The sequence below is a fragment of the Phyllostomus discolor genome, chromosome 7 (genome assembly GCF_004126475.2).
Source record: "Phyllostomus discolor isolate MPI-MPIP mPhyDis1 chromosome 7, mPhyDis1.pri.v3, whole genome shotgun sequence".
NCBI classification, from domain to species: domain Eukaryota; kingdom Metazoa; phylum Chordata; class Mammalia; order Chiroptera; family Phyllostomidae; genus Phyllostomus; species Phyllostomus discolor.
Window position 1 is genome coordinate 138,567,594 of NC_040909.2, and position 25,570 is coordinate 138,593,163.

At 71.4% G+C, this 25,570-nt stretch overlaps 2 protein-coding genes across 11 annotated transcripts; one reads left to right on the forward strand and one right to left on the reverse strand.

Annotated features, from left to right (window-relative positions):
• Positions 1 to 563: 563 nt before the first annotated feature.
• IQANK1 (IQ motif and ankyrin repeat containing 1) lies at positions 564 to 8,731 on the forward strand (the record flags this gene model as incomplete). The annotated part of the gene is made up of 12 exons (XM_028533614.2): positions 564 to 681; positions 1,843 to 1,976; positions 2,076 to 2,240; positions 2,321 to 2,512; positions 2,583 to 2,708; positions 7,200 to 7,339; positions 7,411 to 7,465; positions 7,599 to 7,691; positions 7,791 to 7,899; positions 8,002 to 8,095; positions 8,166 to 8,300; positions 8,392 to 8,731. Coding segments are annotated over 12 exons (1,665 nt in total), but the record flags the coding sequence as incomplete, so codon positions are not given.
• A 270-nt stretch (positions 8,732 to 9,001) lies between these two features.
• Positions 9,002 to 24,821, reverse strand: SCRIB (scribble planar cell polarity protein). Of its 10 annotated transcripts, none has more exons than XM_036031574.1 (37): positions 24,634 to 24,821; positions 23,381 to 23,498; positions 23,200 to 23,278; positions 23,024 to 23,113; positions 22,882 to 22,938; positions 22,719 to 22,782; positions 22,551 to 22,625; positions 22,329 to 22,473; positions 21,970 to 22,088; positions 21,552 to 21,751; positions 21,310 to 21,476; positions 21,097 to 21,227; positions 20,884 to 21,006; positions 19,859 to 20,050; positions 19,086 to 19,466; positions 18,407 to 18,469; positions 17,875 to 17,964; positions 17,412 to 17,489; positions 16,564 to 16,881; positions 16,376 to 16,456; positions 16,033 to 16,287; positions 15,731 to 15,841; positions 15,343 to 15,636; positions 15,071 to 15,259; positions 13,213 to 13,323; positions 13,077 to 13,124; positions 11,640 to 11,693; positions 11,225 to 11,308; positions 10,991 to 11,098; positions 10,737 to 10,896; positions 10,534 to 10,663; positions 10,244 to 10,399; positions 10,020 to 10,162; positions 9,905 to 9,942; positions 9,704 to 9,778; positions 9,467 to 9,518; positions 9,002 to 9,387 (listed from the first exon to the last, which is right to left on the reverse strand). In XM_036031574.1, exons 1-37 carry the CDS (start codon positions 24,790 to 24,792, stop codon positions 9,245 to 9,247), a joined length of 4,881 nt encoding a protein of 1,626 aa, XP_035887467.1. In that variant the 5' UTR covers positions 24,793 to 24,821; the 3' UTR covers positions 9,002 to 9,244. The 10 variants fall into 10 exon arrangements, 9 of the variants coding, with proteins under 9 accessions (XP_035887467.1, XP_035887466.1, XP_035887464.1 ...); XM_036031573.1 differs by having other exon boundaries at positions 10,244 to 10,435; XM_036031571.1 differs by having other exon boundaries at positions 9,704 to 9,942; positions 10,244 to 10,435; positions 18,407 to 18,451.
• Positions 24,822 to 25,570: the final 749 nt, after the last annotated feature.

Here is a 25,570-nt window from a genome sequence, read left to right on the forward strand (position 1 = left end):
GCCTGAGAGTCAGCGTCCCCTGGGCTTCCGGCTGCGAGGGAGGCTCCGGACGGCTTCCGCCCCAGCGCTTCCCCAGCCGGGCGGCTGACTCACACCCACGCCCAGGCCCGCCTGCCGGCTCTGCTGCACTGGCTGGACCGGTTCACCCGGCCCGGCCCGGCCCTGCCTGCGCCCCGGGCTCAGCCTTTGCCCCGGAGGCTGGGGATGGGGGGGGAGTCCAGCTGGGACTCCGGCCCTGCACTGGGTGGACACACAGAAAGGGAGGAGGGTGCCAAGGGCCAGCAGCGGGGCACCCGCCAGAGACCCCGGCACACCTGGGCTCCCCAGCCCCCGGGGGCCTCAGGGCCCAGCTGCAGGGCTGCGCTGCCTCCTGGTGCCTGCCGAGGGCTCCACCGCCCCTGCCACACGTGTGTGCCCTGTGCGTGCCGTGTGGGACGCGGCCTGGCCGCTCGTTAAAGCTGTCCGGGGGGTGGACGCGCCCTAACAGCCGGGACGCAGCAGGGGCCCCACGGGCGACCGTACGTGTCTCCTGAGGTCGGTGGGGGGATGGGTGCACACGCTGACCTCACTCACGTCCCGCACCCCCAGCGAGGCCGGGAGAGAGCCGCCAGCAGCTGCCTGCGAAGACTGGCCCGCGGGTGCTGGGGCCCACCACCCCGGAGCGCCCAGAGGCCCCTGCAGGTGAGAGCCGCGCCCCGCCCCGCTCCGCAGCCAGCGGGGGGTGGGGAGGGCTGGGGGCTGGCTGCTGGGAAGCAGGCTACCCCCCAGGCCGGGTCTTGCAGGGTGTGCGTGTGAGTGAATAGGGGAGCGAGCGTGCACGTGTGTGTGCGGCAGGGTGCGTGCGTGTGCAGACGAGCCTGCGTGTGAATGTGCTGGGGGACGAGCCTGTTGCACACAGAGCTGCGTGCCCCTCCCGGGAACAAGTGGGGAGCCCCGTCCTCTCTGCTCCCACCTCCCCAGCACCTGCTTTCCCCCGGGGGGGGGCCAGCCTCACTGGGAACCCCGTCCCCTCACCCTCCCGCTACCCGGGCTTGGGGGCCGGCCCGGCTTCTACCCGGAGCGCTGTCGCCCCCCTGTGGCGGGAGCCGGCCTTGGCAGCCTTCCCCGGAGAAGGGGGCGTGGTGCCCGGGCCTCTCTCCCCCTCCCCGGGCCCAGAGCCCCCGGCCTGAGCCCCGGTCCTGTCTTCCTGACACGGCCTCCACGGGGCTTCCCGGGCGCCATCGACACCTGAACCCCCCTCCCGTGGCCCAGGCTAGGCCCAGCAGCCCCTCAGCCCTCTCCTGAGTGGCACCCAGCCGGTCTGGGGCGGGCCGCACTCAGGTGGCCGGGCTGCCCTGCGAGCTGTGGGGTGGCGCCCCCGCGGGGGCTCCCTCTCCCGGGCCGGTCGGCTGGTGGCTGAGTCCCCGACTCCGCCCTGTGGGCCAGCCAGCCTCGGGTGCGTTGCTGCAGCGCTTCCCGGGCGCGGGTCCCGTGGGGTCCACGGCGGCTTCCCTGCCTCAGCCTTCCTGGGTGTCCCGCCCGTGTCTGCAGCGTGTCTTTCCCCGGGAGGGGCGGGGGGTGCAGCTCAGGGGGCTGGCGGGGTCCCAGCTGCGCCTGGGGCCTTCCTGCGGAGACCCGGAACCTTCCCGTTCGTTCCCGGGGCCTCCTCGCCCCTGCTCCTCCGCTCCCTGCCGGCGGTGGCCGGGTTGTCCTGGCCGGGCCTGCGGGGCTGGGACCTTCGCCCCTCGGTGGGGTCCGGTGGGCGTGGCCCGCCGCTCCGGCCGCGCCGCTCACACACCCGGCGCGGGAGCCCAGCAGCGGCCTGGACGGGAGCCTGGGTCTAGGAGCCCTCTCCCCGCCCAGGGCCCACCGCGGAGGACCAGGCGGCCACCGTCATCCAGTGCGCCTTCCGGCGGCTCCGGGCGAGGGCGGAGCTCGCCCGCCGCCGCGCGGAGCGCCAGGAGTACCTGGAGCAGATGGAGCGGCTGCAGCGGGAGGTGCGGGCCCCCGGAGCCCGCGCCCCGGGCCTGTGGTGGTGGCAGGCCCCGGGGGTGAAGGCGCGGCACCCTGGCCCCTCAGGGCTGTGTCCTCCGCAGGCCTTCCTGACCCTGGTGCGCCGGGAGCGGGAGGCGGCCCGCCGCCAGCGGGAGGAGGAGGCGAAGGCCGAGCAGCGGCGGCAGGAGGAGCGGCAGCGCCAGGCGCGCCTGCTGGACGCGGCCTTCGACGGCAACCTGGGGGAGATCACCGCCATCCTGCGGGAGGTCAGCGGGGCGGGGGCGGGGCATGGAGCCGGGGCGGGGCGGGCAGGCAGCGGGGCGCCGGTGACCCTGCCCTGGTGCAGGTGGAGGAGCTGCTGACCCGCGAGGGCGTGGGCCGCGACGAGGCCGGCCTGGTGAGGCGGCGGCAGCAGCGCGTGGCGCTGCTGGAGTGCGAGGACGCCCGTGGGAACACACCGATGTCCGAGGCGGCGGCGGGCGGGCAGCCCCTGGCGATCAGGCTGCTGGCGGAGCAGGGCGCCAGCCCCAACTGCAAGGTGGGCGCAGGGGCCGCGGGCAGCAGGCGCGGCTCCCGGGCGGGCCCGGCTCAGGGCACCCCTCCCGCAGGGCGCCTTCGGCCGGACGCCGCTGTACCGAGCCGCCTTCGGCGGCCACCTGGAGGCTGTGGAGGTGCTTCTGGAGCTCGGAGCAGACCCCCGCGTGTACGCGGACGACGGGAGCACCCCGGAGCAGGTGGGGGCCTGGCGTCCACCTTGGGAAGGGGTGTTCCCCTCAGAGGTGGGGAAACTGAGGCCGGCTACCTCTGGGATTGGCCCATTCACGCGCCCCTCACTCTCAGCGCGCCCTGTCTCTGCAGTCCCGCTGCTCTGGGCTCCCAGGGACCACCGGGCAGCCACGCCTCTCCCCGCTGGGGCCAGCCTGGCTGCGGGTGCGAGGGCTCTCCCTGGCCGGGAGGCCGTGTCCCACAGGGCCTGTGGGCGTGGTGGGGAGCCGGGTGGCCAAGTGCCACTTATTTTCTTAAAAAAAAAAAAAAACTTTAAAACAAGATTTTATTTATTTTTAGAGAGGGGAAGGGAGGGAGAGAAACATCAGTGTGTGGTTGCCTCTCGAGTGCCCCCTACTGGGGACCTGGCCTGCAACCCAGGCATGTGCCCTGGCTGGGAATCGAACCTGCGACACTTTGGTTCGCAGCCTGTGCTCAATCCACTGAGCTACGCCAGCCAGGGCTTATTTTATTTTTTTAGTGGTAATCTTTTATTTTTTAATTATATTTTATTGATTATGCCATTACCGTTGTCCTGGTTTTTCACCCGTTGCCCCCCTCCACCCAGGAACGCCCCCTCCCCCAGGCCACCCCCCCACCCTGGCTCATGTCCGTGGGTCATTCGCGTGAGTCCTGCAGCCTCTCCCTTCCCTGCACTGCACCTCACACCCCGAGGCCGGTCCACAACGACCTGCTTGTGCCGCTGAACCCCTCCCCCTTCTCCCGCTCCCCCAGCCCCCTCCCACCTCTCCCATCCTGCCGGCCGTCAGCAGGTTGATTACGACGGGTCTCTGTGTGGCCTCGTTGGGACTCTCTGCCCCCTGCACTCGCGTGTCTACTTCTTTCACCAAATTAGGGGAGGTTTCTTTCATTATTTCTTCAAATTAGTGTCCAGTTTCTTGCTCTCTCTCGCCTCCCTCTGACACCCCCGTGACGGGAACGCTGGGCGGCCCGAAGCTGCCCAGAGGCTGCCTGCGCCGTGCGCCTGTTTCTTGTCTGGGTTCTCTCTTCTCCTTCGCGCCGTGAGGTCGTTCTCTGCTTCCTTGTGTTCCAGGTCGCCGGTCTGCTTCTCGGCTTCATCCCTTTTACTGTGGTTTCCCTGTAAATTGTTCTTCATTTCCGTTGGTGTGTCCTTCCTTTCTGACTGGGTCTTTTCTATGCTGCTGAGGTCCTCACTGAGTTCCTTGAGCATCCTGATCACCAGTGTTTTGAGCTCTGCATCTGATAGGTTGTTTATCTCCTTTTTGTTTAGTTCTTTTTCTGGAGTTTTGTCCTATTCTTTCCTTTGGGCCGTGTTTCTTTGTCTCCTGGTTTGGGCAGCCTCCCTGTGTTTGTTTCTGTGTATTAAGTAGAGCTGCTGTGACTCCGTGTCTTGGTCGTGTCGCCTCATGCAGTAGGTGTCCTGTGGGGTCCAGTGGCACAGCCTCCCCTGTCACCCAAGCTGGGTACTCGAGTTGTGTTTTTCGTGTGGGCTGAGTACACGCTCCTCTTGTGGTTCAGCCTTGGTTGCTGTTGGCAGGTCAGTGGGAGGGGTTTACCCAGGCCAGTCAGCTGCAAGGACTGGCTGTGACCACTGACCACCAACCTCTGCCCTCCGTGGAGGATCAGCTGTGCAGGGGTAGGTGATGGTGCTCCGATGTGGTCTGTGGCTGTCCACTGCGTACACTGGCCCCTGGGGTTTCCCAGGTGGTGCAGGCCAAGGTCAGCCCCCACCTGTGCTTTTCCTGGGGCCACCCTGCCTCAGCTATAAAGCAATCTGAGATGGCTGCTACTTGTGCTGGGCTTGGAGACTCCCAGGTGAGGCCAAGCTGGGAATCTGGGCTGGCTGCTGCTAGTTCCCAGCCCAGGGCTCACTGAGACCAACTGTTGCTTGTTTGAGAGGATTTAGGAAGCTGTGATGCATGAGCCAAGACCCGTCATTCATATGGAAAAGCAGTGTGGGTGGGCCCAAAGGTTGGTGGGGCAGAGCCTCAGGGAATCTCCAGGGCAAGCCAAACAGTGTTAGGCAAGCTGGTGGAGTCTCAGACATGGTGCCAGCCTACAAGGTCTGTGGGGGGAGGGCCCAGAAAAGGGACCATGGCCGCTGGTCGCCCTGACGCCAGACACTTCAGTTCCATCCTTCGCGCCACTGGGGCCTTTCAAGCTGCCACCCCGGTGCTGGAGCCCAGAGGGAGGGAGTCTGAGTGGGTGAGTCTGTGGGTGGGCTCTTTAAGAGGAACTGCTTGGGGCTCCAGACGTCTCCTCCACCGACTCAATCCCCCACTGGTTTCTGCAGCCAGAAACTGTGGGGGATTCTCTTCCTGGCCCTGAAATCCTGGGCTGGGGGGCCTGGTGTGCGGCTAGGACCCCTCGCTCCTGAGATACCCCCCCCGAATTTTCATCCACCACACGTGGGTGAGAGGCCAGCCCGTTCCACATCTGTGCTCCTGCTACCAGTTTGGGTGAATGTGTTTTAACTCCATAGTTGTCCAACTTCTAGTCAACTCGATTTCTGCCATTTCTGAGTGACAGTGGTTCTATATTTTAGCTGTAATTTTGCTGCGGTTTTGTGAAGAGACGAGCCATGCGTGCCCGCACCGCCATCTTGAACGGAAGTCTTCCTCCCTTGAACACCCCTGGGTGGGTGCGCAGGGCGAGTGGCAGGCCCTCGGCCTCACAGACCGAAGGAGGCCGGGAGGTCAAAGGGCCTGGCCGCCTCCTCAGAGGGGCCGGGCGACGGGGGGCTGCTCCAGGGTCCGGGAGGGGCCTGGCTCTCGGCTGGTTGTTCTCCACATACACACTCGGGGGCCCTGGGGGCCCCCGAGAGGTCGAGCGTGCTCAGGGGGCTGTCTGAGGAGTGCTGAAGACATTTCAACACAGTCGGTGCCTGGGGTTGGGGGGGCACAGCAGGCCAGGGAGTAAGGGGGGGTCCCAGGGACAGAGCCCTAAGGAGAGCAGCACACAGGGTGGGGGAGGGGTGGGCCAGTGGCGCCTGGGGGCGCCCTGGGTGCCAGAAAGGACAGTCTTCTCAGCCAGCGGCGCTGGCTGGAGCGCTGGGCGTCACGGGCAGGGAAATGGACCTGACCTCTCACCTCATGAGAACAAGGGCCTCAAAACGGACCACAGGTTTGAGTGTGGATGGCCCGGACTGTAGCAGCTTTGGCCGAACACACGAGAAAATGTCCGAGACCCACGGCTGGCCAAGAATTCTTGGACGAAGGGCACGACCCGTGAAAGAAAGAGTCTACGGGTGGACTCCGTCCAGATGGGAAACCTTCGCTCCGTGAGGAAGACGACAAGACAGGCCACAGCCGGGAGGGCATTTGCAGGCCACGAGTCTGAGAGGGGGTCCCTGTGGGAACGGACTCTCAAAGCCCCGCGGTGACCCGGCCCGCCCCCCGGTCTGGAAGTGAGCAGAGGACGCCAGCAGAAGCGCCACTCAGGGAGCGACGGCGCCGGCAAGCGGAGGGGACACGTTTGGCCGCAGCCCCCGCAGGGAGGGCCCCCCGCCGGGAACAACAGAATGGAGACGGAGCCGGGGAGACACGGGTTTGAAGCCCCGGACATGGGACATGGGAGGGTAGACCGGCGGTCCCCAGGGGGCTGGAGCCGAGCCGCGTGGTGGCCAAGCTCCTTGTGTGAGAGGGGCCTGGGCCTGGGGGGGGGGCGGGGGGGCGAGGAAGGGACGTCAGGACAGACTGGAACGGGCCGACTCCCGCGTGGGTCTCTCTCACGCGTTAATTCCGTTTCACCCGTTCACCCGGTCACTGCGGTGGAGGTTTCTTTAAACCACTCAATCCATCCGTGCCGTCACCCACGCAGGCACGGTCTCACTCCTGTCCGCCGCCACGCCGTGCCCTTCCCCCCGTCTGGCCGCTCGCTTGCTCCGTCTCCTGTGGGTCCCCGCTCTGCACGCAGACCGATCTCTGCAAGTTCTTGGGCTCCCTGCATCTCAGCACCCCCCCCCCCCCCCCCCGCTCACAAGGGGGCTTTCCGGGGCTCCCCGAGGGTGCGCAGGCGACTCCTCGGCTAGGGTTCTGGCGGAGTCCTGCCGGTCGGTCGGTGGCCGCTGCTGCTCTCGGGAGTGAGGATTCCCGGTTTCCTCCGGGCGCTGGCGCTGCCGCTCGCCTGCCCAGCTCCCCTGTCTCCCCCCCCCCGCCACCGCTCGTCTGCCGCCCCCCCCACCCCGTCCCGTGCCCACTCCTTGATTTCACACGTTTTAACCCTTCTTCCGTAAAGTACAAGTCAGAGCCGCACGGCTCAACTGCCCGCAAAGGAAACACTCGTGGAGTTAGCAGCTGGGTCCAGCGCCCCGTCCCGTCCCCCGAGAACCCAGAGTCTGGGTCCCTTCATCACTGCCTGGTGGGTGGCTGGGGGGGTGGGGCCTGGGGGGCCCAGTGGCTTCGGCCTTTTCTCCGGGAGGAGCAGCTCCTCCTCCCCAGGCTCCGGCGGTGCGGACCCTGACAGGACCCTGCCACCAGGTGGCCTCGCTGGACGCCGTGGCCGGCGCGCTGCGGTCCTGGGACCTGAGCCTCACGGAGGCCATGCTCCGGAACATGGAGGCCGAGCGGCAGCGCCGGGCCCAGGAGGCCGAGCGGCACAGGGAGGCGGAGGCCCAGCGGTGAGCCCGGGGAGGGCCCCCCACCCCGTGCCCCGCCAAGGGCTGCTCTGACCCGTGCCCTTCCGCCCCAGCATGAACCTCAAGGTGCAGCAGCTGGCGAAGGAACAGCAGCAGCGCCACAAAGAAGTGAGCTGCGGCCCAGAAGCCGGGGCCGGCCGGGTTTGGAGCTGAGGAGGAGGCGGAAGCGGGGGCGGGGCAGGTGCAGGGCGGCGGGGCGTGGGCAGGACCAGCCTGGAAGCCTCAGCGCCCACCGCCCCAGCTGCAGCAGGCCTACTGCGAGCTGAACCGCAGGATCGCCGAGCACGACAAGTGTGAGCGGAGGCGTGCGGGCCTGGCCGAGCTCACGCTGCAGGTGAGCGCTCGCCCCCCAGGCCAACACGGCGGGGCGGCCGGGGCTCTGGGAGCGGAGGGGTGCAGCTGCGGTCCGAGCGGAGTGTGGCCCCTCCCCCAGGCCATCAAGGACGCAGAGGCCCAAGTGGACAGGCTGCGGCTGGAGGCCCAGAAAGCCGAGGAGACCCTGGCCCTGGCCAGACTGGAGCTGCGGGAGCAGACCCAGCAGGGTGGGCGGGGCTTGGGCCGGCCCGGGGGCGGGAGAAGCAGGGAGGGTGGGGCGGTGCGTGGTTGGGAGCCCCAGGGGGCCGCCTCACCCTCTGTCCCCGCAGGGGAGGAGGAGCCCCCGGGGCTGGCGTGCCAGGTCGCCGAGCTGCACGACGTGCTGATGAAGGATGTGGGCGGCCGCCTCCGCGCCGACGGCCGGTCAGTGGCGCAGCCGGGCGAGGGGCAGGCCGAGGGTTTGCGCACCGGCCGTGACTGTGGCCGCCCCCAGGTGGCCTCTCGTCATCGACCCTTCGGGCCAGGCGGCTACCTTCTTGCGCTATCAGGACACCAACTATTTGGACACCTTGAACCCGGACCACCTGCAGCCCGAGCGGGTCCGGCTGGCGCTGCTGGGAGCACTCAGGTGAGGGGGGGAGGGGCACACGCCCCGCCCCGCCCCGCCCCGGGTCGCCGCCCCCGCCCCCGCCCCCGCTCACCACAGGCCCTGCCTGCAGGTACGGGAAGCCGCTGGTGTTTGACCTGCGGGAGGTGGACCTGTTCCCGGTGGTGCAGCAGCAGCTGGAGGCGGTGCAGCCGGGCCTGGCGCAGGAGCTGCTGAGCCGCCGGCTGCTGCAGCAGGACAGGTACCTGTCTCTGCTCCGGCCCGAGGACGGGCCGGAGTACGGCCCCACCCAGTTCCAGGAGGCGCGCCTGGAGCAGTTCTGCCTCTTCTTCGTCACCAAGGCCCGGTGGCCCCCCGCCGAGCAGCTGCAGGTCCTGCTCCCTGTGCGAGTGCAGCTGCCCAGTGGGGGCCGGTAGCGCCCGGCACCAATAAAGCGAAGCCCTCAGTCGGCCGCTGTGTCTGTGTCTGTGTGTCTGGGCAGGGGTGGGGGTGGGGACTCAGCGTGCACGCCCACAGCCCCCGTCAGGCAGGCGGGAGCCCGGTCAGACACCAGTTTGCAGGCACTGGGGCGGGGTGTCCCCACCCGGGGGCCGGCAGGTAGGCTGGCCAGTCCCCCCTGACATGGAGCGGTGGGTGCAGTGAGGGGCTGGGGCCCCCCACCAGGAGCCTGCTCAGCCTCGGCGGGCAGGGGCGGTGGGTGTGGGTGCGCACTCAGACCGAGGTAAAACGTAGTCAATTTTATTCTCCTTAAACCACAAAATAGAGTCTTTGGTTGTACAAACGTCACTAGTTACAGTCTCGCCAGAGGTCCCGGCCGGGGCGCGGTGAGGGGGCAGGCAGTCAGAGGCCAGAACTCCTGAGGGGTCTTCTTTAAAACGCTAACACCCAGGTTAAAAGACTCGGGGCGAGGGTGGTGCTGGAGCTGGGGGGCCCCCACCCCGAGTCTGGGGGAGGGTCCCTGCCCCCTAAGAGGGCACTGGGCCCAGGCCACGGCGACCTGCACGCATCGGGCGGCGGCTGCTGCACAGCGTCACCTCCTCGGGGCCCACGGCGTCCGGCGAGGGCCTGCCCAGCAGCACCATGGCCACCTCTCCGTCCTCCTGCAGGCCTGGTGGGTGGGGGCGGGGGGAGTGAGGCGAGGGGGCCGGGCACCCAGGGTGCCACCCCAGCCTGGCCTGGCCACTCACCCGGGCTGGGAGACGGTTCCAGGGACCTCAGCTCCTCAGCAAAGTCCGGGGACTGTGGTGGGGACAAGGGCTGGGTCAGGGCTCTGCCCCCGACCCGCCTGACACCACCCTCGCGAGCCGGGCTGGGGCGGCCCCGCACCCCAGGAGCGGTCCGGCCCCAGAGAGAGGGGAAGGCGCTGCAGGCGGGGACGGGGCCGGCCGCGGGGCTGCGGCCCAAGGGCCCGGAGGGCCCGGTACCTGCAGGTCACAGACAGGTCTGGAAGAGGGGAGGGCGGCGAACACCCTGTAGTCGAACTTCCTCCCAGACCAGGCCTTGAGAGGGCAGCGTGAGGGAGAGAGGCAGAGGCCGGCGCTGAGCAGGGGGTGGGGGGCGCGGCCTGGGTCCCCGCCCCCGCGCCGCGGGGGAGCAGTGTGGGCGAGGGGGCCGCTGGTCCTCACCAGGCGTCCAGGGGAGGTGCTGGTCTGGGGGCCGAGGTCTGGGGGGACAAGAAACGGGCGTTGGGAGTGGTCTGCGCTGCAGGCCACGCCCCCGGCGCCCCTCGGAGACACGGACCTTCCAAGGGGGTGGGTGACGGGGTGGGCGCGGGGGAGGGGGCCTCGGCCAGCCGCTCCAGGGGCCCGCGCTTGCTCCGGCCCTCCTGGGACTTGCTGAGAACCATCTGTGCACGGAGAGCATCCTGCTCCAGGGACTTCATCCTGCGGAGAGGGCAGCGTGGCAGTGGGCCGGCGGGGCAGGGGCAGTGGGCGGGGCAGGGGCGCGCAGGCCCCGAGCCTCACCTGGCGGCCCTCCACAGGGCGCGCTTCTCTGCCTCCAGGGCCCGGCGCTCAGCGGGGGACAGGGCCCGCTCGGGCACCGGCACCGGCAGCTCAGGGCTCTGCACGCGCAGCCGCTCCTGATGGCGTCGCTCGGCTTTGGCTGTCCGCACTGGGGCGCTGCTCCCCAGGGGCGGCGGGGACGATGGGACAAGCCTGGGTCAGGGGACAGAACAGGGTCCAGGTGGGCGGGGGCCGGCGGGAGGGGCACATGTAGCAGCAGGTGGGTGCCAGGCCCCCTCCCCCAGCCTCACCCTGCGGCGGAGCCTGCGGCCCAGGGAGGCTCCTCTTCCGGCTCCCCGCTGTCGTCCGGGGCCTCGGAGTCCGGGCCCGGGCCCGCCGCCTCCCGCAGCGTCTGCGCCCTCCTCTGCTGCAGCTTCCGGGCTGGGGGCGGGGCTGCAGGTCAGGCCAGTGGGCGGGCCCGGCCCCCGCCCGCCGGGGCTCAGCGCCGGCTCACCTTCCTCCTCCTGCATCTTCCGCAGGTCGTCAGCACCCACCAGGGACACGCGCTTGGGGGGGCCCTCAGCCTGGGGCACCCGCACCTCCAGCTCGAAGTACTTCTGCCGCTCTCGGAAGGACAGCTGCTCCGGGGAGGCGGTGGGCCCGGGCGTGGGGGGCTGCGGGGGGCAGGGGCGGCGTCTGAGACGGGGGGGAGGGGGGGGGGCGCACGGCTCCCTCCCCTAGCATGTGCCTGGCCAGCCCCGCACTCACTGGGGCGGCCTCGTCCTGCGGGGGGTGTGGGCCAGGCACGGCAGCGAAGGTCCTGTAGGCCCGCTTCACGTCGGAGGGCAGCTCGTCCGGGGAGGGCGGGGAGGGCGGCTGGGGGGCAAGGCTCTGGTTAGCCGTGCGGGGACAGCTGTGGAGACTGCGGCCACCACCCGCCCAGCCCACAGCTGTTCCCGCTGATGGCCCCTGCGCCCGCCCCCCGAGGGTCAGGGCACTCACAGCGAGGGGACTGCCTCTGCCCCTGGGGGCCGGGGAGCCCCTGGGCCAGACCTGAGCCAGTGGCTGGATCACCCCCGGTTTTGTCTGCAAAGGGTGGGGGCCGGAGGGGGGAGCCAGGGGTGCAGGGAAGGGGTGAGGGGATGGAAGGAGAAAGACAGAGAGAGATGGAGCCACGGTGGCAGCAGGGCGGGTGACCAGGGTCCCCTTGCAGCAGAGCCAGGGAGCTTCAGGCCACGGGGAGGGGCAGGGCCAAGTGGGCCCCCAGGTGCTGGGCAGGAGACCTGGACCGCCCAGCCCCGTCTGCCCAGGGGAACCACGGGAGCTTCCGCCCCAGCACTGGCCGGGCCCGGCCAGGAGGGTGCCTGGGGCTGTGCACCGTCAGCATGGGCCCCCATCCCACCCGGTGGGTCCTCACCTGCTGGTGGCCAGGGGAGCAGGGCGCCTCAGCCGGCTTCCCTCGGGGGGGCACCTGGGGGAGCCAGGCGGGTGAGGGTCAGGAGGAGCTGGGGGGCTTGCCTTGGTGGCACAGAGGCATGTCCTCAGTTCCCAGACCCGACCGCAGCCCAAAGGACGTCCCAGGGGCCCTGACTGCTGCTCCGCCAGCACCACAGCCCCTCTCAAATGCTGGGGGGCATGGGAGGCCTGGGGCGTGCTGGGCCCCTGCCCTGCGCCCCAAGGCGCACGTCTCTGATGGGGTGCAGCCCGGAGCTTCCCAGGAGAGGGGGACGCTCAGCTGGCCCAGACTGTGGCCAGATGGGGCGGAGCAAGAGTGGGCCTGTGCAGGGCAGGGGACCGTCCCTGCTGCTGCTGACCGTGCCCGGCCAGGGCCCCGGGTGGACGCCCCACAGGGTCGGGTCTGGGGAGGCCCCATGCCCACCAGCCTCCCCAGAGCTTCGCCAAAAGTTGGTCAGAGGACACCGGGCCCCCACCCCTGCCACACGCCTCCTGCTCTTGGCTGCTCCTCGCCAGCGTGCGGGGGAGGGTGCTGCCGGCCCTTTGCACGTCCGGGCACCCCGTCCGCCCACTACCTGTGCTCCTGTGGGGCCTCCCGGTGGCACTGGCCGGACTGGCTTGTAGGGCTATCCCCGTCTCTGGGGGAGTGAGACCCGAACAGCACCTGCCACCCCGCCCAGCCGTCCCTGCTGCCCCTTCCCGTTCCCCATGGCCCCTTGCCGCCCACTGCTCCAGCCTGTCCTCCCCACAGTGGCAGCGCCCACCCCACCCCGAACCCTCCGGGACCCCCGCTGACCACAAGGGGCTCGGGCTTCCCACAGCCAGTCTGCTGATCCCTAAGTCCTTCACAGGAGCCCCCCATCCCTGCAAACCTCCAGTTCTCAGGGATAAAGAGGCACCAGCAGCACCAGCTGCGTGGCTTGGTTTGGAGATTAGGGGGATGTGACCTGTGCCAGGCCAGGAGGGGGCTCCAGCCGGGGCTCCCCTGGCCAGCCAGGCCCTGCGGGCCCTGATGCCAGTCCCCACCCCGTCCCAGCCAGGGCCCTCCCCTGCAGCCTCGGCCCCAGGCCCGGGGCCCCTGTGGCGCCCACCCAGGAGTTCTGTCCTGCAGGTCTCGGCTGCAGAGAGGGAGCTGAGGCAGGGACGGGGCTGACAAACAGGCGGGCAGAGGCCGGAGCTCCAGTGCCACCCAGGGACTCTGGGGCGGTGAGCCAGAGCCGGCAGGCGGCCGGGTGGTGAGGAGGGGCCGCAGCCCAGCCGTGTCGGGGGTAGGGCTGGGGCTGGGGCCGGGGCCAGACATGACTGCCCCCGCCACGCCCACCCAGTGGCGCCCCGAGGAGGGGCCGCCGGTGCAGAGCCAGGGCTGGCGTGCCAGGCCGGTGCAGAGCCGGACACTCACCATGGCCTCCGGTCCCCACGGCGGCGTCTGTCCGGGCGGCTCCTTGTCCTGTGGGCAGAGCAGGTGGCGTTCAGGGGCCCATGGCGCCTGGCTCCCAGCCCTGGGGCGTGGGCCGCGGGCCACAGGCGGCTCTGACCTTGTGGGGGCCCTCGGGGCTCAGCTCCCGGTCAACGGAGGAGACGCTCTCCAGGCTGCTCCTGCGGCCGACGCCGGCCGCAAAGGGGTTGGCGATGACCCCCGGCGACCCCTGAGGAGGCGGCAGGCGTGCGCGTGGGTGAGGCTGGAGCCCCAGCCGAGAGCTGCACCACGAGGCGAGGGCAGTGACGGCTGGGCTCCCGGGGATGCAGGGTGCCACCCACAGGCGTGCCTGGAGCCTGTGAGGGGAGCACCCGGCGGGCCTGGACCCTGACCGAGAGGAGCCTGGCGCCGTCCGAGCTGGGGAGCGGCGGCTGGTGGGCCGGCACGGGTGGCCACGCGCCCTGAGGGTCCATGTCTGCTCGACACCCCGCAGCGGCCTGGGGGGTGTCCGGCAGCCGTGGACCCACGAGTTTCCGGGGACAGCGGTGGCCGTGTGCACACGGCCGCACCCACCTCCGCTGCGGGGTCCTGACCCGGAACGCCTGGCGGCCACGCACACCCAGGAACCAAGTCCCGGCTCCCGAACACCCCTCCTGGGGGTCCAACAGTGCTCCTCGGGGTGCAGGGACTGTGGGGCCGGCAGCGCCACCCCTAACTCGGAACCCCCTCCCTGCCACTGGCGGGGGGGGGCCTTCCAAGACCCCGGCTTGTCGCTCGAGGCAGTGAGTGAGCAAAGGGGGCGCCCAGGGTGCCGCCTGCAGGGCTGGGGACAAGGGCCGCAGGAGACGTTGTGGACGGACGCCCAGAGCCGGGACCATGGGGCCAAGGGAACGAAGGGCGGGGTGACCGAAGTCCCCAGGCTGGCCCTCAGACCAGGCTGCTGGCAGGCACGGAACCCGGGCAGGTGAGGCGAGGCCAGGGAGGAGACGGAAGGAGCCCGGGTACAGGAGTGCCCCCCCTTGTCCCCGCCCCCTGAGGGCACAACCAGGCCTGGAGGGGGCGGTGTGCCCTGCCGTCTCCCGCTGAGTCGCCCAGCTGCCCCAGGAGGCTGCGACCCACTGCGTCCAGAGAGCACCCTGCCCGTGCCCAGTGGAGCCGGGACCTGAGGTGGCGGCAGCAGGAGGGGCCGGCGGTGCAGACCCCACTCCCCGGGCTGAGCCCCAGCCCCTCGTGCCCAGGCGCGAGGAGACGGTTGCGCCCACGTGCCCGTCCCTGGCAGCTCTCCCGGGCCACCCAGAGCAGCAGTCCCCCAATTCTCAAAACGTCAACGAGAAGCTACAGCAAACGCTGGACCACAGGGTGAAGCAGGGCCCACGGGACAAGGCCGCGGTCCCCGGGGCACCAGGGGCGTGGCTGGGAAGGGACCTGGGACAGCGTGGGGAGGCCGGGCCCCTGCGAGGACCCGCTGTGGCGCACAGCCACCCGTGCCCGTGGGGCCCCAGGGAGGGCTGTGGGGAGAACACGGGGACAGTGTGCCCCCGCCCCTCTTCAGTGTGTGGGGGAGGGGCTCCAGGACCTGGCCTGTTGTCCAGGACGCGTGGCAGACGGGAGGCAGGCCGTGGGGCTGGCGGGGGCCCCGCACAGGCCTCCTCTCCGGGGAAGGCCCGGCAGCGAGCTCCTCGCTAAGGAAGAGCTCAGGGGGGCAGGGGTGCCGGGCGAGTCGCCTGGGTGCCCACGCGTGGACGGCACCCTCCCCACTGCACGCCTGGCTCTAAGCCAGCTGGTCCCGGCCGACAGCCGTGCAGGGGCACCCGCGGGGAGGCAGGGGTTCAGCCCCCAGCCCCCAAGCTCCCCGCCCCGTCCCCGAGCCCCGGAGCCCGACACGTCCGCAGCAGGTGGGCCGGGCCGTGTCCCCCGCCCCCGCCCCGTGCTTGGACCCCTGCGGGCCAGCTCGCCACCCGCTCCCGGCCGCTGACCTCGGAGGGGGCGACGCTGCCGGGGTCGAAGCCGTCGCAGACGAGCACGGTGAGGGAGTCGCCCGCGCCGCGCAGCAGCTGCACGGCCTCGGCGTGCGTGAGGCCCAGCAGGCTCTGCTGGTTCACCTCCAGCAGCCGCAGCCCCACCCGCAGGCGGCCGTCGCGCCCGGCGGCCCCCGCGGGGCTCACCTGCAGGGACACCAGGCCGCCGCCTCAGGACCGGCTGCCCCGGGGCCTTCGCCAGCCCCGGGCCCCGGCAGGCCAGCCCTCACCTTGGAGATGAAGATGCCCTCGTCGGTGGGGTCGCAGGGGTTCCCCGCGTGGCCCTTGGCGCCCCCCCGGATGCTGATGCCCAGCTTCTCCCCGGGGGCCTTCTGGACGCAGAGCTCCCGCAGGCCCGGGGGGGGCGGGTCCCTCCGCACCAGCAGCACCAGCTCCAGGCAGGGCCGCAGCAGGGCGCTGACCGCCTCCTGGTGTGTGGCCTCCCTCACGTCCTGCCCGTTCACTGCGAGGATGCGGTCCCCGACCCGCAGGCCGCTCCGTGCGGCCAGGCCCCGGGGCAGCACCTGGGGGGGCGGGGGGGGCGGGGCCTCAGCGTCACGGCCTGGGGGCCCACCTTGCGCAGTGGCACCGGGTCCCCCTATCTTGGGGCCCCCCTACCTTGGAGATGAAGACGCCCGGCTCCTGGACCCCGAACGGGTGGCTGGAATGGTCGGAGCCCCCGACGATGCTGAGCCCCAGCGGGCCCCCGGCTCGCGGCAGGCAGATCTCCTGGGGACACCGGGGGCGTGAGGGGCGGCAGGCCTGCCAGCGCAGCCGGGGTGTGGGAGCGCGGTCTCTGTGCCGGCCTCCACGGGGGGCGCCATGCAGGGTGCACAGGGTCCCCGATGCCCAGGAGTCCCGGGCCTGAGCACCCCTTCCCTCCTGGGAGCCATGGGGCCTGGGGAGGGCTGGGGTCTCACCTCCACTGGGTACGGCCCCTCTAGGGCGGCGGCAAGCAGGCTGGGAGCCAGCCTCACGGGTCCGGGGTCCCCAGGGGTGGCAGTGATGGTGGTGGCAGGAGCGGCAGTGAGGGGTGGAGGTGAGTGCGGTGAGGGGCTGGGAGGAAGGGGCACCCCAGCCTCGCGCTCCAGCAGCAGGGCGATGGTGGGGGAGGCGGTGGTCAGCAGAGAGACGGCGTGGTCGTGCCGGGCCTCCGCCATGTCCACCCCGTTGATCTGCAAGAGCGGGGCCGGTCAGGGGGTCGGGAGGCCCCACGGGGCAACGGGTGGAGAGTGTGCTGGGCGGCCCCGTGCCCCCGCGTACCGAGAGGACACGGTCGCCAACCTGCAGCGTGCCGGCCCGGTGAGCGGCGCCGCCCTCGGCGATGCGGGAGATGAAGATGCCCTGGGGGGGGGCGGGGGGGGGGGGTGAGCCGAGCAGCTGAGAGACGCAGCGAGGAGGCCGAGGCAGGCCCGGCCCCACGCCCACGCCCACCCCGAGGCCGTGCTCACCCCGTCGCCAGCCCGGTAGGGCGTGGAGCCCTTCCCGCCGGCGATGCTGAAGCCCAGCCCCTTCTCGCTGCGCACCAGGCAGGCCACGTGGCGCTGCCGGAGGGGCCCGGGGGCCTCGGGCTGGGGGGGGCGCGGGCCGCCGAGCCGCCGCTCCCGGGGGCTGTAGTCGTCCTCCGGCCGCAGGGGCGCGACGGTGACCGCGTTCTCGGGCTCCACCATGCGCTCCCGCCACAGCCGCATCTGCACCGCGGCGCCCGCCCCCCGCAGCGCCTCCACGGCCTGGTGGTGCTCGGCCTCGTGCAAGGCCACGCCGTTCACCTGCAGAGCACGGCGCGCGTGAGCTCGGGCCACGGCCCCAGGGGGGTGCCGCACGCGCCCTCCGAGGGGGAGAGAACGGGGCACAGGGGGCAGGGCTCCCTGCGGGGCCCCACCCTCGTCCCCAGCCCAGGAGACGCCCGCCCCAGTCCAGCAGCAGGGCAGTCCCGCAACCCAGGGCACGGGGTTACCGCACATTCACCCCCGGCCCGCGAGGCTCCCCGCCCCCAGCTTTCCCAGCTGCTCGGGCGACGTCGGCCCTGCCCGGGCAGCCCCCTCGTGCTCCCTGCCCGCCCGCCAGGGCCGGGCGGCCGGATGCCCAGGCAGGGGCTCCAGGGTGGGAGGCGAAGCCCCGACACGGACCCACCAGCATTGAGACCACCTCTGGGGTCTCCCCCCGAGCGGCGCCCCCTGCAGAGGCCGAAGACCCAGGTGCGTGCAGCCAGTGCCCACCCGGATGGGGGCCTCCTGTTTGGGCGGCCCCTGTCCCCAGGGGCGCCTGCCTGTGGGGCCCCCGAGGGCCGCTGACTCACCTCAAGGAGCTTGTCGCCCACTCGGACCCCAGCCCGGGCGGCGGGGCCCTCCTCAGACACCCGGGAGATGAAGATGCCCTGGAAGACAGGCAGCCCTGAGCCCAAGGGCGGCGCTCGGCTGAGGCCCCGCCCCCAGGGTGGCCCAGGTGGTCAGAGGCCAGGCCTGGGCCCCTGCGGTCCCCCGAGCTACAGGGCGCAGGCCCACCTCCAGGGGAGGTTCTCAACCCAGACTGGCGCAGAGCCACCCTGTGAGGCCCCCCTCCCCTCTGAGGTTCCGCCTGAGTTCAAGTCCCGGCCCAGGCCGGCAGTCAGGGAGAGGGGGAGGCTGGGACCGGGCGGGAGAGAGACAGCCGGACCGACGGACCGACCCCTGGGGGCAGGAGGGGGGGGCAGGGCCCCAGCAGCCCCGCGGGGCCAGGAGGGCAACAGGTGCTGGCAGGGGGCGGGGGCGGGGGCGCCGCACCTCGTCGTCCCCCTTGTAGGGGGTGGAGCCCTTGCCCCCCGCGATGCTGATGCCCAGGCCGCCAGTCTGCCGCACGATGGTGAGCGTCAGCTGGAAACGGAAGACACGGTGTTGAGAGAGGGTTCTGGGGGGGCTGGTGGGGGCGGGGAGGGCCCAGTCCTTGCCAGGGACCCCTCTGCCCAGGCACAGCAGCAGCCAGGCGAGGCGGGCATTGCCGGGCAGAGGGCGGCAGCCCAGGGCTCGAGGAAGAGCGGCCCGAGGGGTGCCTGCTTGTGGGCGGTGAGGCCCGAGGCGCCCTCCAGACGGGTGGAACGGCAGGAAACGTCCCCCACCCCCGGCCAGACTGGCTGCCCCTGCCTGGAGGCCAGCACCCCGTCCCCGCCTCGCCTTCTGGGCTGCAGGGTCAGCGGGCCCCTCCGGGACACAGTGACACGGGGGAGGCAGCACAGGGGTGGGGGAGGCAGCGTGAGAGCCCGCAGCCCCAGAAGCGAGTGGCAGCGGCAGGGTACAGCGCGGAGCGGCCAGTACAGACCTCTTCCTCCTCAATGCGTGCGGGCTCTATCAGCAGGTTATTGGCCTGGTCAAACGACACCCCCTGTCAGGACAGGACCGGCGAGGGCATGCAGGTGAGCCAGCGCCTGGCCCCGCCACCACCGCGCCCGGCCCCGCGCCAGCAGGAAAAAGAGGGAGACGACACCAAGCCCCCAAAGCCTCAGCACCAGCCCCTCGTCCCCGGCGCGTGTGGCTGCTGCTGCTGAGCCACCAGCAGGGCAGGGCAGGGCTGGCGGGTAAGAATGCAGGCCCACAGGGGGCCGGACCTGGTCCCAGATGGACCCCCAGGACCCCTCCGGCAACCACGGCATCACGTCAAGCTCAGGGACGAGCCGCTGAAGTGTCACAGGTGGGTGCCGTGGGGGGGAGGGCGTCCCCAGGGGGCAGGCAGGACCCTGTGGGCCCGTGAGAGGGCCCGAGGGCCAGCAGAAGGGCACAGCGGGACCCCTGCCCCGAGGGAGCCTGTGGAGGAGGCAGAGAGCTGGGCTGTGAGGCCCAGGCCAGGGAGGACGGTGGAGTCAGTGGTTCCTGGGAAGGGCCCCCACACCGAGCCCAGGGTGCCCCCACGACGACACCGGCACAGACCTGGGGGCCTGGTGAGGCCCAGCGGCAATACCGGCCGGGGCTCTGAGTCAACTGGGGGGAGGGGCAGAACCCACCTTGACAGAGGGCACAGAGACCACGGCCTCTTCCTTCTCCTCCTCCTCGTCCTCTTCCTCAGCCACCGCCTCCTCCTCGTCCTCCTCGTCGTCCCCCTCGTCCTCAGCCCGAGGGACCCAGGGGGTGTGTGGGCCGTTGTGCCAGCCCCCGGCCCCCGCCGGGCCCTCGCCGGCCGGCTGGGCCCCCTGCAGCAGGGCCACCACAGCCTCGGGCTGGGGCAGCCTGGAGACCCGGAAGTGCTTCTTGTAGTGGGGCGTGTCTTTGCGCGTGAGTCGCTGCCGCCCAGCCGGTGGCGCCCAGGGGGCCTCGGCTGGCCCGTCCTCACTCCCGCCGTCGTCCCCCGGCAGCAGCAGCGTGTCCTCCGCGAACCGCACCGTGGGCTGCAAGGGGCAGGCGTGAGGGCGGCCAGCCCGGCCCAGGGGCCAAGGGGAGCGGGCAGGGGGTGCAGACGGGGGCTCTGCGGAGCTCCACGGGGGACCGCGGGTGGGGGACCGCGGGTGGGGGACTGCGGGTGGACTGGGAGACCGCGCCTGCCGCAGGCACGGGCTCTGAGCAGGGCCTCTGGGACCGGGAGAGGCCCGGGGGGCCATCTGCAAGGGGGCCTGTGGGGCGTGCCCCCCGCCCCCCCACCTGCAGAGCTCACCGAGGGAAGCGCCCTCCTGGCACCCCACCTGCCCCCGGCGTCCTGCTGGCACCCCCGCTCTGGAGGGCAGTGGAGAGCGGGCACAAGCAGCGCCCACTCCCGGAGGAGTGGCCTCGGAGGGGGACTCACCTCCTCGTAGGACTCCTCCTCGGCCTCCTCCTGGGCAGCCAGCGTGGCTTCCGGGGGGCGCAGCCCGCCCGCCTCCGCCTCCCGCTCCGCCTCCCCCTCGGCCGGCAGGCCCTCGGGCTCCCCCGGGGAGGCTGTGCTGGTGGACAGGTGCGAGTCCTCGCTCAGGCCGGACCTGCTGCTGAGCCTCCGCTCCTGGGGACAGTCGGGTGGGCGGCCGGTCAGGCGGCGAGGGTTGCCTGTCTGCCCTGGGGAGCTCAGCGCCCATGGCTGCCCAGGCCCCTCAGACGAGGTGGGCTCAGTGCTCAGTCACTGTCCCAGGCAAGCCCCACTGCCGCCAAGTAGAACTGCAGGCACAGAACCCCAGTTCTTCGCCGCCGCCCCCCGAAAGCGTTTCTGAAAAAGCCTGCAAAGCGAGGACAGAACCAGATCCCAAGAAACTGGTGGCTGAGAAAGGCCAAAGGGCCTGCCGTGGGCACACGCCCCCAAAGGGGCCCTGACGGCTTCCCAGGGCAGTGGCTGAGCGCTGCACACGGGCCCGCCGTGAGCCCCCCAGGAGGCGCGGGTGCTGGGCTGCACTCAATGGCCGGAGCTCCCCTGCCTGTTCCCAAACGCTCCTGTGTCAGCACCTCGGGGCCTGCCGGGCTTTGGCCCCAGCCCCCTTCACAGAAGCTGGTAACCCCCGTGCCAGATGGGTGGGCACCCAAGGGAGATACCAGCCCACAGGCCCAGATCCCTGTGCCCCCAAGGGCAGAATAGAGCCTGAACCCCCACCCCCCATGCTCCTCCTACCCTGTGTGCCTCCACCTCGAGCTCCCCAGCACCCAGCCCGGCACCGTCCCCCACCCCGGTCCTGCTCCACAGGCGGGCACATCCCCGGCTCTGCCCACCCCCCTTCCGGGCCAGCCCCCTCTGTGGGCCTCCCGCCGACCCTGGACCCTCGGAGGCCCACGCCCAGGACGGGAGAAATGCCCGGAGCTCCCGGAGGGCGACGGCGGAGTCCCTTCCGCGTCGTGTGCCCCAGTCACCTCCTCCGGGGGCGAGGGCGGCCCCGGGCCGGGCCTGCAGGAGGCTTCGCCGCGCCGCTCCTCCATGCCCCGCTTCATCACCTTGAGCTCGCTGGGGTGCGGCGTGGCCCGGCGCTGCAAGCCCTGCAGTGGGCACAGGGGTGAGGGCGGGCAGGGCAGGGTCAGGTGGGGGTGGGGAGCCGGCCACCGCCCAGGGACCCCACCCCCCCATACCCGCTTCTCAGCAGCGGCCTCCTCGGCCTCCTCGTCGCTCGCGGGGGCCCCCAGGAACTTGATGACACTGACGCGGCCGAGAGGGGCATCGCTCCAGCTCTCCGAGGGGCTGCTCCGCTGCCCGGGACCCTCTGCGGGAGGGGGCGTCAGTGTCCAGCCTGCCCGAGGCCACGCCCACCCCGGGCCTCCCCCGCAGCCCTGGCGGCAACCTACCGAGGCCGGGCGGGGGCTGCTGGGGCAGCAGGTAGCAGGTGAGCACCTTCTCCCCCGTCTGGGCGTCGTCCTCCGTCTGGAACCGGAGCATGGGCTGCGCCTGGTTCTCAGCCAGCCACAGGGCCTTCAGGTTGAGGTGGGTGAGCGCGAACGGCAGACTCTGCAGCCTGGGGGCCGCAACAGGTCAGCTCAGGGGCCGCGGCCGGCCAGCTCCGGGGGCCAGGGGGGCAGCGCGCGCTCACCGGTTCCCGGCCACGTCCAGCACGTGCAGCTCCGTCGTGTGGGCGAGCTCGGGCGGCAGGGCGGCCAGGCGGTTGTCCCTCAGAGACAGGACGCTGAGGGCCACGCAGCCCCCGATCTCAGGCGGCAGCACCTCCAGGCGGTTCCGGTCCACATTGAGGTTGGTCAGCTTGGTCAGCTTTCCGAGGGAGTGGGGCAGAGCCTGGCAGGGGGGAGGGTCAGGGGCCGCTGGGAGTGAAGACGGAGACGACGGCTCCCGGGGCAGCCCGCAGGTGGTCCTGGGTGCCCTCCCCTCCCGTGGGCCTCCCACCCAAGCAAGTGGCCGGCTTCCAGCGCAGGGTGGCACCCTGTCCTTGCTCTCGGCCCCCCCGTGCTCTGACACCGACCCCCCCCAGGGACAGAGCCCCGGGCCAAGCCCACCGTCAGCAGGTTCTCTGTGAGGATCAGCTCAGACAGGTTCTCGCAGTCCCCGATGGCCTCGGTCACCTCACACAGGCGGTTCTGGTCCACCTTCAGGATGGACAGCTGCTTCAGCTGACCTGGTGCCGGGGTATCGTGCCAACAGGGCTGAGTGGGGGGGAGGGCCTGCCCCCGCTCTGCCGGCCCCACCCCCTCGTGTCCGCCACCTCTCGAGGTGACGAGCTGTCAGCTCTGCCCGCGAGCCCCTGAGGGCCGCGGCCCCAGCTCAGCACCCCAAGCACCCCGTGCTTGCGGTTACCCCATCCCGACCTCGGCCTGACCCCTCCTCGGGGGCACCTCCGGGCCCAGCTGGCACTGACCGATGCCATCAGGCAGCCGCTGCAGCAGGTTCTGGGACAGCAGCAGGTCCGTGAGCAGCGCGAGCCCCCCCAGCTCTGCAGGCAGCGCCTCCAGCCGGTTCTCGGACACGTCCAGGCACACCAGGCGCCGGAGGTTTCCGAGCTCCTGGGCAGGGTGCAGAGGGTCAGGGGTCAGGGCGCGGCTGACCGGGCGAGGGCAGGGGTGGTCACCCCCTCACTCACCGGAGGCAGTGCCGACAGCTGGTTCCGGTCCAGCCACAGTTCCCGAAGGTTGGGCAGAGCCCCCAGGGTGTCGGGCTGGGAGGACAGGAGAGAAAGCGTGACCAAGGCTCGCCTGCCGGCCCGCCCCGCCCGCCGTGGCCCCTCACAACGGCCCCGCCCTCTCCGCACCAGCACTTCCAGGTCGTTGCCTCCCAGATCCAGCTGTTCCAGCTTAACCAGGAAAGACAGGGACCTGCACAGGACACAGAGCAAGTTTCCTCTCCGGAGTGGGGCCCGAGCCCCCAGGGCCGCAGCCCCCGCGGCCACCAGTGAGGGGCGCCCGGCCACTCACGCCGGCAGAGACTTGAGCAGGTTCTCCCGGAGCTCCAGAGTCACCAGGTTGGCGAGGCTGGAAGAGACCAGGGTGCGGCGTGAGGGGGGCAGGAGCAGGGCTGGGCCGAGCCCCCCCGGCCCCCAAGCCAAAGGACACTCACTTGCCCACGTCCCCAGGCAGCGCCTGCAAGGACACGTCGTTCAGAGCCAGGTGGGCCAGGCTGCGCAGCTGAGTGAAGCCCTCGGGGAGCCTGTGCCGGGGGGGGGGCTTCAGACGTCTGGGCCGGGGCTCTGGGGCCTCCCTCCCCCACCGCCACCCCCGCCGACCGCCACTCACCTGGACAGGGGGTTCCCGCTGAAGTCTGCGATCTCGAGGGCCTTGCAGAACTTGATGCTCTCGGGGATCTCGGGGATGTCTGCGGCGGGAGCACGGGTCACGGGGGCACCCGCCGCCTCCAGGGGCTCGGAGCCCCTCCGGCCACCCCGGGGTCCCGCCCAGACCCGCCCCGGCCCCACACCGTTGCGGGACACGTCCAGCTCCACCAGCTGCATGAAGTTGGCCACCTCGGGCGGCAGGCGCTGGATCTCGTTGTCGCTCAGGCCCAGCTTGCGCAGGTTCAGCAGCCGGAAGAAGGGCTGTGGGCGGGGGTGGGGCCGGGGGCTGAGCCCTGCGGCAGAGGCCCCTCCGGAGCAGACAAGTTCCCAGACCCCGGGTCCCCGGGGCCTCCGCCCACTCTGAGCCGCACAGGGAGCCGGGGCCCTGCCTCGACACCCCAGTCTGAGTGCGGCAGGGAAAGCGGGAGCGGAAGGCCTGCACACCCGCCTCGCTGCACTCCCGGCTGCTGGTGTGCGAGGTCTCCTCGTGTCACCTTGGACACACTCCCTGCTCCTCGGCTGCCACCTTCCCACGGGGCGGGCGTCGCACTTACAACTCAACAGAGGAGCCACCTCCCTCCGAGTTGGTAGAAAGTCCGTTTCCTACCTCCTGTGTACCCTCTGTGCTCCGCCTGCCCCCTGGACCGCCTGTTTCCCTCCCCCAGCAGGTGACCCCTCCAGTGGCTTCTGCCACTGCACCCCAGCAGCACGCCGGGCCCAAGCGAGAACCGGACAGTCACCCCTGAGAATAACGACAGCAGTGAAGCCCCACGGGCACGCGGTGCTGCGTGCAGAGGTTCAGGCCGCGCAGGGGACGGAGTAACAGCCCTGGCGCCTGTGTCCAGCACAGAGCCACACCCTCCGTGGCCGCCAGCCCCCAGGCACCGGCCCACTCGGCACCCCGTCTCGGAAAAGGAAATCCTTTTGTGACTCGCTTCCTTTAGCCTCCGCTGTAAAGCGGCCTTGTGAGAAAGAAACCGGACTGACCCGAACGAACGAGAATAGCAAGAGACGACAGAGGGCAGACCTGTCAGGGACAAACACCTTAGCAGGGGCGCCCTACCCAACCCGGCACCTAGGAGGAAGAGGAAAGCAATTGGAGGAGAAGGCCCGCCCCCCTTCAGAGCAGCCCAGCAAGGTAGTACCCGCGAGCAGGCCGGCTTCACCTTCCACCCTCCTCTCCCCCTCGGGCTCGCTTCCCTGGGTCTTTCAATCTGCGGCTCGCCCTCCAGGTGGGGAAACCACCCCGGCCCGGGCAGGCACCTAACGACCACGGCCACCTGGTGCCGGTGCCGGCGCCCGCGGCGGGCGAGGCTGGCCGGGTGGGGCCGTGGCCGGTAAAAACCGGCCGGGCCGGGCCCTGCCGGGCCGGCGGGGCTCGCGGGCGGCGGCGCACCTTGGGCAGCTCGCGCAGCTGGTTGGCGTCGAGCAGTAGCTCCTCCAGGCTGCGGCTGTAGCGATAGATCTCCTCGGGCACGGCCTGCAGCGAGCAGTGCCGCTTGTCCACGGACTCCACGTGCCGGTTGCAGCGCCACAGCGGGATGCACTTGAGCATGGTGCGGGCGGGCGCGGGTTCGGGCGCGGGCTCCGGTGGCGGGCGGGGGGCGGGGCTCGGGGCTCGGCCCGCATGAGCGCCGGGACCGCGGCGGCGAGGGACGGAGGGGCGGGGGCGGCCCGGCTGCGGCGGCGCTGGGCCCGGCCCGCGCTCCGGACTCGGCCGGGCAGGTGCTCAGATCCTCAGAAGGCGGCAAAGACGGCGGCGGCCCCACATCCCGCCTCACCAGCTCGCCTGCCGCTGCGCCGCAGCCGGAACCGCCGCCGCTGCCCGCTGGACTGCCCCGCCGACAACCGCCGGCCGCCGCGCAGCCCGCCGGGAAGCCGAGGCCCGCCCATCGCCGCCGGGACCGCAACCCCCACAATGCTGTGCGGCGCCAGCGCCTCCCAGGACCCGTAGCGATTCTGCGCACAGACTGCCGGGAAACCCGACCCCCAACCTCAGCGCGAGGAACGACGGGAACTGTAGTCCGCCGCCGGCCGAAGTGCAGCACCCCGCCCGGACCCTTCGTAGCCGACCCGAGGACCGCGCGACCCAGCCCGCCGCCCCTCTCTCGTTGGGCGGATGGGACACACGCCGAAACAAGGGCCCCGGGACAGCTGTCTCCCATTGCCGCCTGGGAGGCGGACCGGGAGCGACCTAGGCAGGGGGAACAGGCACCCTGCTGCCGCCCGTGCCCAGTCCAGCGAACCTCCCCTCCCTCCCACCTCGCTTCTCAGGGAGCCCAGGCGCTCGCCCCCACCCCCGGAGCCAAGAAGCACAGGACCACCGGCACAGG